The sequence below is a fragment of the Podarcis filfolensis genome (assembly GCF_964270895.1).
Source record: "Podarcis filfolensis genome assembly, chromosome: 5".
Lineage (NCBI taxonomy): Eukaryota > Metazoa > Chordata > Lepidosauria > Squamata > Lacertidae > Podarcis > Podarcis filfolensis.
This window is the reverse complement of record NC_139608.1, coordinates 8,872,756-8,888,265: the sequence shown is the minus strand read 5'-3', so window position 1 is coordinate 8,888,265 and position 15,510 is coordinate 8,872,756. Positions and strand designations below refer to the sequence as shown.

At 43.7% G+C, this 15,510-nt stretch overlaps 1 protein-coding gene across 10 annotated transcripts in view; it reads right to left on the bottom strand.

The window, feature by feature from the left end:
* MCF2L2 (MCF.2 cell line derived transforming sequence-like 2) overlaps positions 1 to 15,510 on the bottom strand; it is a 227,602-nt gene that overhangs the window by 68,368 nt on the left and 143,724 nt on the right. For all 10 annotated transcript variants that reach the window (XM_083612712.1, XM_083612717.1, XM_083612719.1 and 7 more), the window contains 3 exons: positions 7,487 to 7,553; positions 7,063 to 7,178; positions 6,213 to 6,282 (listed from right to left, as the gene is read on the bottom strand). In XM_083612712.1, coding sequence (XP_083468838.1) covers positions 6,213 to 6,282; positions 7,063 to 7,178; positions 7,487 to 7,553 — 253 coding nt within the window. The remainder of the gene's footprint in view (positions 1 to 6,212; positions 6,283 to 7,062; positions 7,179 to 7,486; positions 7,554 to 15,510) is intronic.

Here is a 15,510-nt window from a genome sequence, read left to right as displayed (position 1 = left end):
AGCTTGGGAGTTTAGACAGCCAATCACATTGAGAGTGGGAGTGGCCCATCAAAAATGTATAAATTATTACTTGAGTGGCATACAAAGGACGAAGAAGTTAAATCAGTTATGATTCAGTGGGCCAAAGATTTTGGTTATAATATACAATTTGATGAGTGGATAAAATTGTGGAAAGAAGGAATGAAATTCACTGCATGCACTACAATAAAAGAAAATGTTATGAAAATGATATATAGATGGTATGTAACACCAGTGAAACTTGGTAAGATGTATAAAGTTAGTAATAAATGTTGGAAATGTCAGGAAAAAGAAAGAACATTTTATCACATGTGGTGGGAATGTAAGAAAGTGAAAGGTTTCTGGGAAATGATTTATAATGAGATGAAGAAAATGTTGAAATATGCTTTTGTTAAGAAACCAGAAGCATTTTTATTAGGAATATTAGGGAATGAAATTAAAAAGAAGGATGTGAAGTTATTTAGGTATGCAGTGACAGCAGCTAGAATTTTGATGGCCCAGAAATGGAAACAGGAAGAAATGCCGATGAGGGAAGAATGGAGAATGAAATTGATGGAATATGCAGAAATGGACAAATTAACGGGAAGAATTCGGAACCAATGCGATCAGAGATTCACCGAGGACTGGAATAAATTTACAGAGTATATCAAAAATTTATGTGAGGAGCAATTAACGCTTGTTGACTTTCAAGAAGCTCTGTGAAAATGATTGGTAGAAATGTTGCTTAAAAGATATGATAAGATTAAGATTGTTAAAGCGCAATATAAATTTAAGAAATTTATTGAAATTTTGAAATATTTGAAATTTATTGAAATTTAAGAAATTGAGTAATTGTGATAATATGGAAAATTGCCAGATAGGCTAAGGGAAGTTTAAAAGATGTATATGTTAGAAATGGATGTTAAATATGGATAGAATGTATACTGGAAACTGAATAAAAATTAATTATAAAAAAGAGAGCGTGGGAGTGGCCCAGGCCTTCGGAAATGTATATAAGCAGTTGCTTTGCCCCTGTTGTCCAGTTCTGCTCGTTCAATAAAAGTTCTTGCTGTTATCACTGTGTCTTGCCTTGTGGGAGCATGCTTAACGCTTCAGGCACCATATTATGCAAGCCCTGATGGCTAGTGAGCTGCCAGCACTTAAGAAGCGCTGGACACGGGTTTTGCAGGTGCCTGCAAACCCCCTTTGGCCCAGCAGTGTCTACCTCAGCCGAAACTGGGAGGTCTGGCAGGCTTAATTAGCCCCCCAGGCCGGAGGTTGTCTCCATCTGCACAAATAGACACAATATAGTTAAAGATAGCAGAGCCCTATTTTTAAAAGCAAGCTGTTCTTCCTAGGCAACATCGTTTTGCAGAGCTGGAGTTTCCAGTCCGAGCAAGCCTTTGTCCAGCCCTCCCATGCTGTTCCTTTCTCTGTCTCTAGCAAAGCACTTGTCTCTGGCTACGATGAACGGGGAAATCTACAGCATGGATGTCAATATTCCGCTGAATGAGCAGGAATACACTGGAACTGTCTCACTTCAATGAAACAACAGTTGCAGGCAATTCTCTGCATTTATTTTTTGCCGTTTGCGCACAAAAGGAAGGAAGGTTTGTCCTTCAGAATTCTCTCTCTCTCTCTCTCTCTCTCTCTCTCACACACACACACACACACACACACACACAGAGAGAGAGAGAGAGAGAGAGAGGCTTCTATTAGTTTCTCAAAATGTGCAGAAGGAAATAAGAAAAAAAAGGGGAAAGGAGATAAATGAATCCAGACTACATGATAAGGAGATAAATCATTCCATACAGTTGCCAACTTATCAGAGTTGGGGGAGAGCAGTATGGTCTGCTCATTGGACGTAACAATTTGTTTATGCATTTAAAATTTAAAATAAATAATGTCCACGCTTCTGTGGAGGTTTACAAAATCAAAACAAACCCCGCACTTAAAAAGTGACATATTAAAACAATAAAAGTACATTGAGGATGCAATCTTATGCTCACATACCTGATACAGTAAGTCTGATTGAACTCATTGAGTCTTACTTCCAGATAGATAGATAGATAAATAGATAGATAGATGATAGATAGATAGATAGATAGATGATAGATAGATAGATAGATAGATGATAGATGATAGATGATAGATGATAGATGATAGATAGATAGATAGATGATAGATGATAGATAGATAGACAGATAGATAGGGTTGCCCCGTTAAAATATGTTGGAAAGTATGGGAGAATAAAAATGCCTTTGCCTGGCACTGAAAGGAAAACAGTGTTGGTGCCAGGCAGGCCTCTCTCTGACAATGGAACAGCACAGATGGGGTGCCACCACTGAGAAGGCTGTGCGAAGAGCAGGTTGGTCTAGGCCTAGGCAATAGCCTCTGGATCTGCGAAAGCCAGCAGACTGCCTGATGCTTGGGACTAGCACAAAGAGAGTGTTATTCTCATCACCCCCATCCTTCTTGTGGTAATAGAATCACAGTTAGAAGGAACCACAAGTGCCATCTTGCTCAAGCCTACAATGCAGGAATCTTTTGCCCAACGTGGGGCTTGAACCTATAACCCTGAGATAAAGAGTCTCATGCTCGACCAACTGAGCTATCCAAACATGCCTGGCAGGCTCCAGGTTTATGGGGGCTCTTGGCCTCTCCCTTCCTTTCCCTCCCCTCCTCAACCCTCTTGGTCCTGCTCCTAAAACTAACAATATGACAGGGGTGGGGAACTTTTAGCCAGCCAGATATTTGCAGAACTACAACTCCCATCAGCCTCAGCAAGTAGGACAAGGACCAAGGATTGAGGGAGTTGTAGTTCAGCAACATTTGGAAGACAAGGAGGTTCCCCACACCTGCAGTATGGCATCCCCTGTTTCCTGTAGTTGCTACCAGTAGCAGTTACTGGAACCATGCCTAACAATGCAGCAATAATCCTGCGCCATGAAACTTATAAAGGAGGCAGTGAGAGAGTTTATTTTCTTGGGTTCCATGATCACTGCAGATGGTGACAGCAGTCACGAAATTAAAAGAAGCCTGCTTCTTGGGAGAAAAGCAATGACAAACCTAGACAGCATCTTAAAAAGTACAGTGGTGCCTCGCAAGGCGAAATTAATCCGTTCCGCGAGTCTCTTCGTCTTGCGGTTTTTTCGTCTTGCAAAGCACGGCTATTAGCGGCTTAGCGGCTTAGCGGCTATTAACGGCTTAGCGGCTTAAAGAAAAAGGAAACAAACTCGCAAGAACTCGCAAGACGTTTCGTCTTGCGAAGCAAGCCCATAGGGAAAATCGTCTAGCGAAGCGACGCAAAAACCGAAAAACCCTTTCGTCTTGCGCGTTTTTCGTTTTGCGAGGCATTCGTCTTGCGGGGGCACCACTGTAAAGACATCACCTTGCCGACAAAGGTCCGTATAGTTAAAGCTATGATTTTCCAGTAGTGATGTATGGAAGTGAGAGCTGGACCATAAGGAAGGCTGATCGCTGAAGAATTGATGCTTTTGAATTATGGTGCTGGAGGAGACTCTTGAGAGTCCCATGGACTGCAAGAAGATCAAACCTCTCCATTCTGAAGGAAATCAGCCCTGAGTGCTCACTGGAAGGACAGATCATGAAGCTGAGGCTCCAATACTTTGGCCACCTCATGAGAAGAGAAGACTCCCTGGAAAAGACCCTGATGCTGGGAAAGATTGAGGGCACAAGGAGAAGGGGACGACAGAGGATGAGATGGTTGGATAATGTTCTCGAAGCTACCAGAATGAGTTTGACCAAACTGCGGGAGGCAGTGGAAGACAGGAGTGCCTGGCGTGCTCTGGTCCATGGGGTCACGAAGAGTCGGACACGACTAAACGATTAAACGACAACAAATGAAACTTATTCCTAATATTGGACAACTTGCATTTTTAAAAACTGGCTCTGTAATTTCAACAGCTGCCTGACACAAGAATGTAAATGGGGGAACTTTTTCCGGCAGAAAGATGCATCCTGGGAGAAGCTTCACAAGCTACCTGTTTATATCAAGCTGCAATAAAATAAAAGGATCATGATCAGTGCAGGGGGTGGAAGGCTGGAGTGGTGGAGATCAGATAACCGTCCCTCAGTGTATTTATTTCACAAGCTAGGTTAAATCATTTATGGTGCAAAACAGCCTTTATGAAGATACAGGATGACAAATGCATCTATGCTCATGTTTCTCCCTGCAAAAGTGAGGGTTGTCTTTTAGCACATTGCATATGAAGTCCAGACAGACAGTCTGCGAGTCCAATTTATACACTGTCTGATGCTGCTTTTGTGCAAGCAGTGGGACCCCTCAACATAAGAACTGAGAACAGAAATCCAAACGCAGGTCACACAGCTGACCACAGACCTTTCTTGCAGCCCAGTGCAACAAGAGACGTTGTCAACATATAACGCTTTCCACACAGAAAAAGGAATGCACTAGTGTCATCTGTGTTAATGCATACAGTGTACCAAAGCCCTGGCCATGTTATGCCTGCAGGGGTGGACTGGATGACCCTCAGAGACCCTTCCAACTCGACAATTCTATGCTTCTATGTTCCTGCCAATCTGTGTTCTGCATTAGAGACCATCCCTCCAACATATGCAGCAGGAGCAACAAAAAAAGCAGTGTGGGGCTCAGGGGTGTAAGGAAGGGGGTGGGGGGGACGTCCGCCCCAGGTTCCATCATGGAGGGGGGTGACAAATTATCAAGGAACAATAACTGCCCTGTTCATAAAAAACTTTTTTTTAGAAAATGCCTGCTCCAAAGGTCTTTTTTTTTTGAAATAATTTTTATTGATTTACATCAAAACAATAAACAAATTAGTTCACATCATTTGTTTCACAGTTTACTCTTTTCCTAGACTTCCTTCAGTTTTTCCGTAAATCATTCGTAGCCATCATTTAAATTACGCATTTCTTAGTTTTATATTGACATTCTTTATATCTATCAATTTATTCCCTTTAGACAATATTTCTTAATTTTTCACAGTGCTTCTTTAAATCCCCTTAGCGTTATCTGACCATTACTTATACTTTCCAGATATTCCACGAATTTCCCCCAGTCCTCGATGAAATTTTGGTCTCTTATATATCTGATCTTTCCTGTCAATTTAGCTCCAAAGGTCTTACCTTACTACCCTAGGGATTATATAGCTGTATATGAAATTTCATGCATATCAGTTAATTTCTTCACCGTCCGCCATGAAAATAGCTCTTTACTTAGCCGTTTTCCTGTCATGAAGGCTGAAATTTCAATTCAGTGGAGCATTGATTGTTCCCAACCCTAACCCTACGGAAAGCCATCTGATTAGACTTCAGTTTGATTTTGACATGTTTTTAGGAGGTAATTTAATTATTGTTTGATTTTATACCAATGTTATGTATCTGATGTTAGCCGCCCTGAGCCCGACTTCGGCCAGGGAGGGCTGGATATAAACAAAAGTTGTTTATTATTATTACTACTACTTATAATTATTCCTTTGTAAGAAAATATGAAATAACGTAAAACCAATTTTGCAGGCAAAAAAAAAAAAAAATCAATGTGGGGGGGGACAAGAAATTTTCTGCACTGGGTACCACCTGACTTTCCTACACCTCTGGCAGGGCTTTCACACTGCCTTTTGAAACGCGGGGCTCCAGGGGCCTGGCTGGTAGGATGTACTCTGTGCTCGTGACAGGTGGACAGCGAAGTCCTGGTGCAACAACGGTGCCGGCCACCCATGCATCCAGTTGATGTCCTGGTTAGGGGGGCAGCCAGTGGCCCCTCAGAACATCTGGGCCCACCCTTACTAATAATAATATTTTTTATTTATACCCCGTCCTCCCCAGCCAAGGCCAGGCTCAGGGCGGCTAACAAACAATAATAAAAACAAGTTGAATGAATACAACTTAAAAACAAGATTAAAATACAACAATTAAAATACTGAAACATTAAAATATTAAAATGCAGCCTCATCACAGGAGGAGAAAGGAAAAAGAAAAAAGAAAGAGGGGGAAAGAATCAAATTGGCTCCAAGCCAAAGGCCAGGCGGAACAACTCTGTCTTACAGGCCCTGCGGAATACTATCACTAAATAACAATAACTTAAATAATTACTTGTGCCAGCCCTGACAATCTGGCTAATGGCCACTGTCTGCCGAGTGACCAAATGCTGCAGAAGCCTAATTCACACACCTGCCTCACAAACCAGATTAACCGAGCAGCTGACATTCACTTACTCTTTTTAAAAAACACCGACCGAGAAGCTCTGGGTTTTCAATGCAGTTTTCCAGCTCTTTGAGGAAGATTCTGGAATGGAGATAAAAGCAAAAGAGGCATGAGGAGAAGTTATGTCATTCTGCATTTGTGTGTCAAACCCCCATTTGGATCCAGGCCTGGTGGGAAATATCTATCAGAAGCCAATTGTGTATATTGTAAAGGAGTCTACATTATGTTTGGGTGCCACCCTGCTACTCCCCCTCCTGCTGGCTACACATGATGGGAACTGTAGTTCAAAACATCCAGAGAGCACCAGGTTGGTCTATAGGAGGGGTCAGCAAACTTTTTCAGCTGGGGGCCGGTCCACTGTCCCTCAGACCTTGCAGGGGGCCGGACTATATTTTGAAACAAAAAATGAACGACTTCCTATGCCCCACAAATAACCCAGAGATGCATTTTAAATAAAAACACACATTCTACTCATGTAAAAACACCAGGCAGGCCCCACAAATAACCCAGAAATGCACTTTAAATAAAAGGACACATTCTACTCAGGTAAAAACATGCTGATTCCCGGAATGTCCATGGGCCAGATTTAGAAGGCGATTGGGCAGGATCCGGCCCCGGGGCCTTAGTTTGCCTACCCATGGTCTATAGCTTCAGCCAAGGATGATCAGAAGTTAGCCCTGGGGACTGGTGCTGGAAGATGATTGTTTGCAAGGCAAAATTATCACATATCAAAGGCTGCAGACCCAAGGCAAAATTATCACATATCAAAGGCTACAGATCCATGTGGGCTGCTCCACAACTTCCATTTTAAAGCACCCATGTGTGGTCCCAACAGAACAGCATGTCAGGAAGTGTGCAAACCTGTTGTGGAATTCATAAATCTCAGAGAGGTTTCCAAAAAGAACTTCTTTCTTGTTTGACACTGCCGTTGGGATCAAGTGAATTAAATCAGGATTGTCCATTTCAGATACATAGCCCTGTTTAAGATAAGAGGGGGGAAAGAGTTACATGGTGAGAACAAAAGGGTAATAATATAGGTTAGGATGTTGTTATTGCTGCTGTTTTGCCAATTAAGAAAAGCAATGGTTTGCATATAAAGCTCAACCATGAATCTGAGCAAAGCATCACACCCACAATCTATAATAATCTAATTTGTAATAATAGTATATTGTTATTACTATTATTGAATAGTACATCCCTATTTTCATCGGAGAAATGTTGGAGGGTATGTGAAAGCTCCCTCCCATCTGTCTTCACCCTCAGTTTCCGCAAATACTCAACTTACCTCTATTATGCTTTGAAGTTCCTCTGCATAAACCCGTTCTGTTTCTATCAGTTCATTTATTATATGGCTAAAGAAAAGAGAAAGATGAGAGAGAGATTTATAGTAGTTTCTTCGGCTAAAATACATGTTGCTTTGCAGAAGGTGAAGTAATAAATTTAAATTCAAGGCTGAGCATTGCACAGTATTTTAAAAACATTATACGTAAAGGTAAATGACCCCTGGATGGTTAAGTCCAGTCAAAGGCAACTATGGGGTCGCAGCACTCATCTCGCTTTCAGGCCAAGGGAGCTAGCATTTGTCCACAGACAGCTTTCTGGGTCATGTGGCCAGCATGACTAAACCACTTCTGGCGTAACAAAACACTGTGATGGAAGCCAGAGGGCACGGAAACGCCGTTTACCTTCCCATCGCAGCAGTACCTATTTATCTACTTGCACTGGCATGCTTTCGAACTGCTAGGTTGGCAGGAGCTGGGACAGAGCAACAGGAGCTCACCCCGTTGTGGGGATTCGAACCGCTGACCTTCTGATCGGCAAGCCCAAAGGCTCAGATATCCTGCCTTTCCCCTCCCGCTTCAAGGAACCCAAGCCTCTTCTCCATTTTATCCTCACAACAACCCTGTGTGGTGAGGTTGTGAGTCAGTGAGTGGCCCAAAGTCACTCCGTGGGTAGCTGAGTCGTGACTAGAATCTCAGTCCAACACACTAACCACTACACCACACTGTTGATGCAAAGTACTCCAGATTTGGAAGTAGCCAAAGAAAAGAGAGGATCCCTTTTCACATTGGGATATAAATTCTAGATCCTGTTCTGCCATGCCACATCCAATGAATTGATCTATATTAAACTTATTGGTCCTTTTAAAAAAAATACCAATGTAGCACAAAGCATCTTACAACAATAACTAAAGAGCATACATTAAAACCAGCATAAAGCAAAACATAGAAAAATCTAAAACAGGTTCTCCCCCCCCCCTTTAAAGCAGGATTAAAAAATCCCACTCATTGAAGGAGGTCACAGATAATTAAAAGCCAATGGCCTGGTGGAAAACAAACATCTAAATTTATGTAATGATGGTGCCAGGCGAGTCTCCCTGAGGAGAGCATTCCACAAGTAGGGAACCACCACTGAAATGGCCTGTTCTCATGTTGCAACCCTCCAGACCTCCTGTGGATTATGGGGAATCAAGGACAAAAGGTTTGGGGTGGTAAATGTCATCAGTCATCTCCCTCTGCAGTCCTGATTGTACCTGACCCTGGCAAATCATTGTTCAGTTTTGTCCCTGTTTTGCCTGGATTTTGGGTATGCCTTCTTAAAACATTTATATGAGTAGCTGGGCCCCCATTCATTGTCAGCACTAATTAATACTTCCAGGACTCCCAACACCGTTCTTCACAACAAAGAAACATTAACAAGTGACACAAATAAGCAACATTTAACTTACCCTATTTTTTGCACCATAACACTCACTTTTTTCCTCCTAAAAGGTAAGGGGAAATGTCTGTGCGTGTTATGGAGGGAATGCCTACGGGTGGCATGCCTACGGATTTTCCTCCTCTAAAAACTACGTGCGTGTTATGGTCGGGTGCGTGTTATAGAGCGAAAAATACGGTAACTGCATGTGTGCATGTGATCATTTTCAATATGATATGATTTGGCGACAGGTACACACCACTATGATTTAATATAAACAATTCTGCTTTCTGTTTCTTGGACTGGCTCTCTACTTTGTCACATAAATGATTTATCTTACTGTATAATAAATTTGCAATGCGCCATCAGTCTGTTTTCATTGGCTGTTTCCCAAGGTTATAAAGGCAGGGGCAGGGTAAGGTTGCTCTTGTAAAAACAGTGTGATGCTGGGAGGTGGGGGGGAAAGTGAGCAAGGGCAGGTAAATATAACAGTTTTAGTCTTCTGGTGGGCGGGGAGGGAAAGAGAAGGAACTGGGGAGGGGAAGGTGGAACTGGCTGGGAGTCAAGGGGGAATGAGTGGCAATATGGGAGAGAGGGAGGTTTTAAGCATGGCAGTTTTAAGCCTCCAGTGAGGGGGGGGGAGCCAGAGAGGAGGAGGAATTGGGGAGGGGGCAGGTGGAAGTGGCTGGGGTTAAAGGTGGGATCTGTGGTGCTATGGAGGATCAAGAGGGGGTTTGGGGATGAAAGAAGGAGAGTGTGGGTTAGAGGTAGGGAGAGGTGTGTTTAAATAATAATAATAATAATTTATTATTTATACCCTGCCCATCTGGCTGGGTTTCCCCAGCCACTCTGGGCGGCTTCCAACAGAACACTAAAATACAATAACCTATTAAACATTAAAAGCTTCCCTAAACAGGGCTGCCTTCAGATGTCTTCTAAAAGTTTGGTAGTTGTTGTTCTCTTTGACATCTGATGTGAGGGCGTTCCACAGGGCAGGTGCCACTACCGAGAAGGCCCTCTGCCTGGTTCCCTGTAACTTGGCTTCTCATAGAGAAGAGCTGTGGAAGAGAAGGAGGCTGCTTGGTCTGACACTTTTAGGCTGAACTGTAAAACTGCCCTGTTAAATCTCCAGGGTGCGGACATGATTCTCGTCCTTATGTCAGTGCCCTGCTTCACCCATTTGCAGGCATTCCCTCCATTGAAAAAAAAAAAAGCTAATGCGTTGAGGGAGTTGCAGGGGCTGCATTTCCTAGTGCCCAGATGTTTGCAGAGCCAGCTGGCTCTTGCCCCTTTGACCTCCCAGCAAAGACCAGAAGTGGGATTTGGCCCTAATAGTGGAGCCTTGGGGCTCCAGATTCACATGGAGGTGGGTCCGATACATGTATAGCCAGTTCCTGCTTCAGACCTTCTCTGAATGCACCAAGGTCAGAGGGGTGGAACTGGTTAGGCCCACAGACAATGGGGGCAGGAGATGGTGGTGTACGAAGGGAATGTGGGAACAGGGCTTGTGGAATCAGACATTCTATTTGAACACCGAAGTTTGTGTGCTTTTTTTATATAAGCAAACTGTTTGGGTAAATAGTTTATTCACACACCCTGCCTCAAAAGCCTATGCAGGGAGATGTTTGCAGAGCAAATGAATGGAGAGGCGCTTGCGGCAAGGGGAGGAAATCGGGTGCAGGCAGCGATCTTTGATAAGGGGGTGGAGAGGCTGCAAAGATGCAAGGCAATGATAGTCTTGGCGTTTTGTTGCCAGGAGCTCACTTCCTCAGCAAATACTTTATCTTGCATCTGATCTAGTCTTAGGGACTAAGAGACTCTGGGTAGGAAAGTGAAGGGCCTTTTTCACCACTCCTTCCTGTTAAAGGTCATGACACAGGACAGAGAGGAAAATACTGGAAGTAAAACCACTGGCTGTACAGGTGGCATTGTCATGAAAGTTTTGGCTTCTGGGACCATAGTCTCTACTTCGTTGAGGAAGGGCTTTGGGGATAGATGGGTTGCACCTCACAACAGTTGGAAAAAATGTGCTTCCTCAGAATCTCATGAACCTGATCAGGAGAGCTTCAAACTAAGTCCTGGTGGGGAGAGAGACAATATTACTTAGTATTGGGGATGATCACCTCATTGATGCACAGGAAACTGGAGGCGGTGCTACGGAAACCTGCTAAAGGGCTGGAAACCACAAGAAGGAAGCAGCTGGAGGGAAAGACTTGTGGTTTCAGCTGTCTCTATACTCAGAGCATGAGTCAACAATGTGGTGCAGCAGCAAAAAAAGCTAATGCTATTCTAGGCTGCATTAACAGAAGTAAATTGCACAAATCAAGGGAAGTCATAGTACACTCTATTCTACTTTGGTCAGACCACACCTGGAGTACTGTGTCCTATTCCGGCCACCACAATTTAAGAAGGATATTGACAACAAGCTGGAATGTGTGTGCAGCCAAGATGTTAAAGGGTTCTTAAACCAAGCCTGATGAGGAATAGTTGAAGGAGCTGGGTATGTTTAGCCTGGGAAAGAGGAGACTGAGAGGAGATACGACAGCCATCTTCAGATATCTTAAGGGCTGTCACATGGAGCAATCTCTTTTTCTCCTGCTCTGGAAGATAAGACCCAACTCGGATTCAAGTTGCAAGAAAGGAGATTCCAACTAAAACACCAGGAAGAACTTTCTGAGCTGTTTGGCAGTGGAACAGACTTCCACGAGAGGTGGTGGGCTCTCCTTCCTTGGAGGTTTGTAAGCAGAAGATGGATGGCCAACTGTCATGGATGCTTTAGTTGAGATTCCTGCATTGCGGGGGTTGGGCTACATGACCCCTGAGATCCCTCTCAACTCTACAATTTTATTTTTCTATTAGGCTCTGATTCCAAGGAAGCTGCTACCAAGAGAAGAATAAGAAGAGAGAATGTATATGTTTGTCTTTAAGGCGTCGCAATCCTTCTGTTTGTTGTAACAAGGCTAATAACAGCTACCCCTCTGGAATGTGTGTCCCAAGCACACAAGTGTCTGTGCAGTGTTGGAGAATATGTTCTGGGAACAGGCCGGGAGGCAGAACTGACAAAGTTAAAAGGGCAGGAGAGTTTGGGGCCCTGGAGACCCACTTTCCTTTTACGGAGGAGCATTGGGTTGGATTAGCACAGGATGCTGCAGCACAATTACTGACAGCAGTGAGATCTGGCCAACATACAACACCTGTGCTCAGAGACCTGCACTGGTTGCTAATTTGCTACCAGTTTGCTACCAGTTCAAGGTGTTATTATTAGTATATAAAGCCCCTAACAACTGGGGACCAGCTTACCTTTGAGATCACCTTACCCCACTCAACTGCTTTGATTAGCAGAACCGGCACTTAACAGGTGCCACCTAATACTTGTTCCTCATTTGTAAGAAATCTTTTTGTGTGTGTGTCACAGCAGCTACACTTTGAAACTCCTTGCCTCTTGATATCAGGCAAGCTCATCGCTCTATTCTGTTTGTTGTTTAGTCGTTTAGTCGTGTCCGACTCTTCGTGACCCCATGAACCTGAGCACGCCAGGCACTCCTGTCTTCCACTGCCTCCTGCAATTTAGTCAAACTCATGCTGGTTGCTACAAGAACACTGTCCAACCATTTCGTCCTCTGTCGTCCCCTTCTCCTTGTGCCCTCCATCTTTCCCAACATCAGGGTCTTTTCCAGGGAGTCTTCTCTTCTCATGAGGTGGCCAAAGTATTGGAACCTCAGCTTCAGGATCTGTCCTTCCAGTGAGCACTCAGGGCTGATTTCCTTCAGAATGGATAGGTTTGATCTTCTTGCAGTCCACGAGACTCTCAAGAGTCTCCTCCAGCACCATAATTCAAAAGCATCAATTCTTTGGCGATCAGCCTTCTTTATGGTCCAGCTCTCACTTCCATACATCACTACTGGGAAAATCGTAGCTTTAACTATACGGACCTTTGTTGGCAAGGCGATGTCTCTGCTTTTTAAGATGCTGTCTAGGTTTGTCATTGCTTTCCTCCCAAGAAGCAGGCGTCTTTTAATTTCGTGGCTGCTGCCACCATCTGCAGTGATCATGGAGCCCAAGAAAGTAAAATCTCTCACTGCCTCCATTTCTTCCCCTTCTACTTGCCAGGAGGTGATGGGACCAGTGGCCATGATCTTCGTTTTTTTGATGTTGAGCTTCAGACCATATTTTCTCCTCTTTCACCCTCATTAAAAGGTTCTTTAATTCCTCCTCACTTTCTGCCATCAAGGTTGTGTCATCTCCATATCTGAGGTTGTTGATATTTCTTCCGGCAATCTTAATTCCGGCTTCGGATTCATCCAGCCCAGCCTTTCGCATGATGAATTCTGCATATAAGTTAAATAAGTAGGGAGACAATATACAGCCTTGTCGTACTCCTTTCCCAATTTTGAACCAATCAGTTGTTCCGTATCCAGTTCTAACTGTAGCTTCTTGCCCCACATAGAGATTTCTCAGGAGACAGATGAGGTGATCAGGCACTCACATTTTTCTAAGAACTTGCCATAGTTTGCTGTGTCTATTCTGTTTAGCACCTGCTTAAATCTTTTTCATTAAGACAAGATTATGCAGATATGGATTAACATCTCCATGTGTCTTAATCAGTCTTGAGCTCATCACTGACTTTAATTCTTCATTAAAATGTTTTAAATTGCTGTTTGTAACTGCTTTTATTGATAATTTTATTGCTTTTTTCTTTTTGTAAAGTGCCTTGTTTATTTTTGCAGTCAAGCTGCATATTTTTATGAAATAAAGGAATATAAAAGGAAGATCCCAGGGAGGCGCAACCAAGAGGAAGAACAAAAGATCTGCCCATCTTCCTGGGTTTCCCAGTTGTAAAGAAATAAACAGGGATATGTGAGAGTCTACAGATCAAACCAAAGGAAAATAGCTTCTGTGAGGGTTATAGCGAGGTTGGTTTCAGGTGCAACTGCTGGAGTGCAAGTCTGACGTTGCTTCCAGAAAACCTCTTTATTAAGCATTCAGCCAGATTCATTTGCACAATCATGACGCCTTTAATCTTGTGGGGAGGAAAATACTCATTATGCATGTTGATGCTTTGTTGTTTGCTTGTATATTTTTATCTGGTATATGCATGCCCTAGAATTGGTTTTGGGTGAAGGGCAGCTGGTAAATTTCGTAAACTATCAAGGATAGCTCAGTTGGCAGAGCATGAGGCCGATCTTGGGGTCGTGGGTTTGAGCCTCACGTCGGGCAAAGATTCCTTCATTGCAGGGGGCTGCATTAGATGATAATAATAATAATAATAACAATAATAACAGTAATAATAATATTTTTATACCCCACCCTTCCCAGTTCAGAAAACCGGGCTCAGGGAGGCTAACAACAAATTTAAAACACTTAATTGATGCAACAAAAAACAGCATAAAATACAGTATAAAACGTGACTAACAAAAAATTCAGAATTCAAAAACCCTCGTGGTCCCTTCCAACTCTATATATGATTCTAGGAGTGGCATTCAGTGGCACAGTAAATGTGAGCAGCAATAGCAGGCTGACTCTCAGCCAGAAAGCACCAGGGTGCCGGGCTTCTAGAAAGCCCAGTGGGTTCAAAAGTAGCTGCAAAGTGGGAGAGCAGGAATAGATTGGGAAATGGTGGTGAAGTCTCTTGTAGGAACATGCAGAGCAGCTGTTGTTTGAGCAGGGAGGAACTGCGTGTGATTAACATGCCATGGTGTCTCATCCTTATAGCCTAATGCTGATAACAACCAGGGCGCACAAAACCCATCATTTGCCACCTGGTTTCTTAGTAACCCTTGCTCAGCAAAACAAAAGGCTGGGTGGTGGTTGTTGTTTAAGAGATAAGTCAGAGAACACAACAGAACGATTGCAACATTTAATTGTCTTGCTGCAGGGATAGAGCTGTGGATGTTGACTTTGTACCCAAATTTGCCCAAATATAGCTATCTGGCATTACCTGTGTGTGTACAAACATGTTGCCCTTGAAATGCACAGGAGCCGGTGGGGGTGGGGTGGTTTCACAGCATGCTTCTGTACATAGTGGTTTGCAATAAAATGATCTAAAGTGAAAGCTATGGTCCATGTTGTTTGTGCACGTGGGTGGGCATGTTTTGAAATGAGTGTGCAACTGCGTTCTCTATTTCTCTTTCCCCAAATGTTGCTTCTGCCTGCTCTTGAGATGAGGCTTTGCCTGTGCGGCAACAGTGCAGGGACTCTCCGACCCTCAATGAACAGCTCTCGCCACCAGTCCTTATTATGGGGAAAGCATGGGACGCGGATGGCGCTGTGGGTTAAACCACAGAGCCTAGGACTTGCCGATCAGAAGGTTGGCGGTTCAAATCCCTGCAATGGGGTGAGCTCCCATTGCTCAGTCCCTGCTCCTGCCAACCTAGCAGTTCAAAAGCACGTCAAAGTGCAAGTAGATAAATAGGTACCACTCCAGCAGGAAGGTAAACGGTGTTTCTGTGTGCTGCTCTGGTTCGCCAGAAGCGGCTTAGTCATGCTGGCCACATGACCCGGAAGCTGTACGCCGGCTCCCTTGGCCAATAAAGCGAGATGAGCGTCGCAACCCCAGAGTCGGCCATGATTGGACCTAATGGTCAGGGGTCCCTTTACCTTTACCTATGGGAC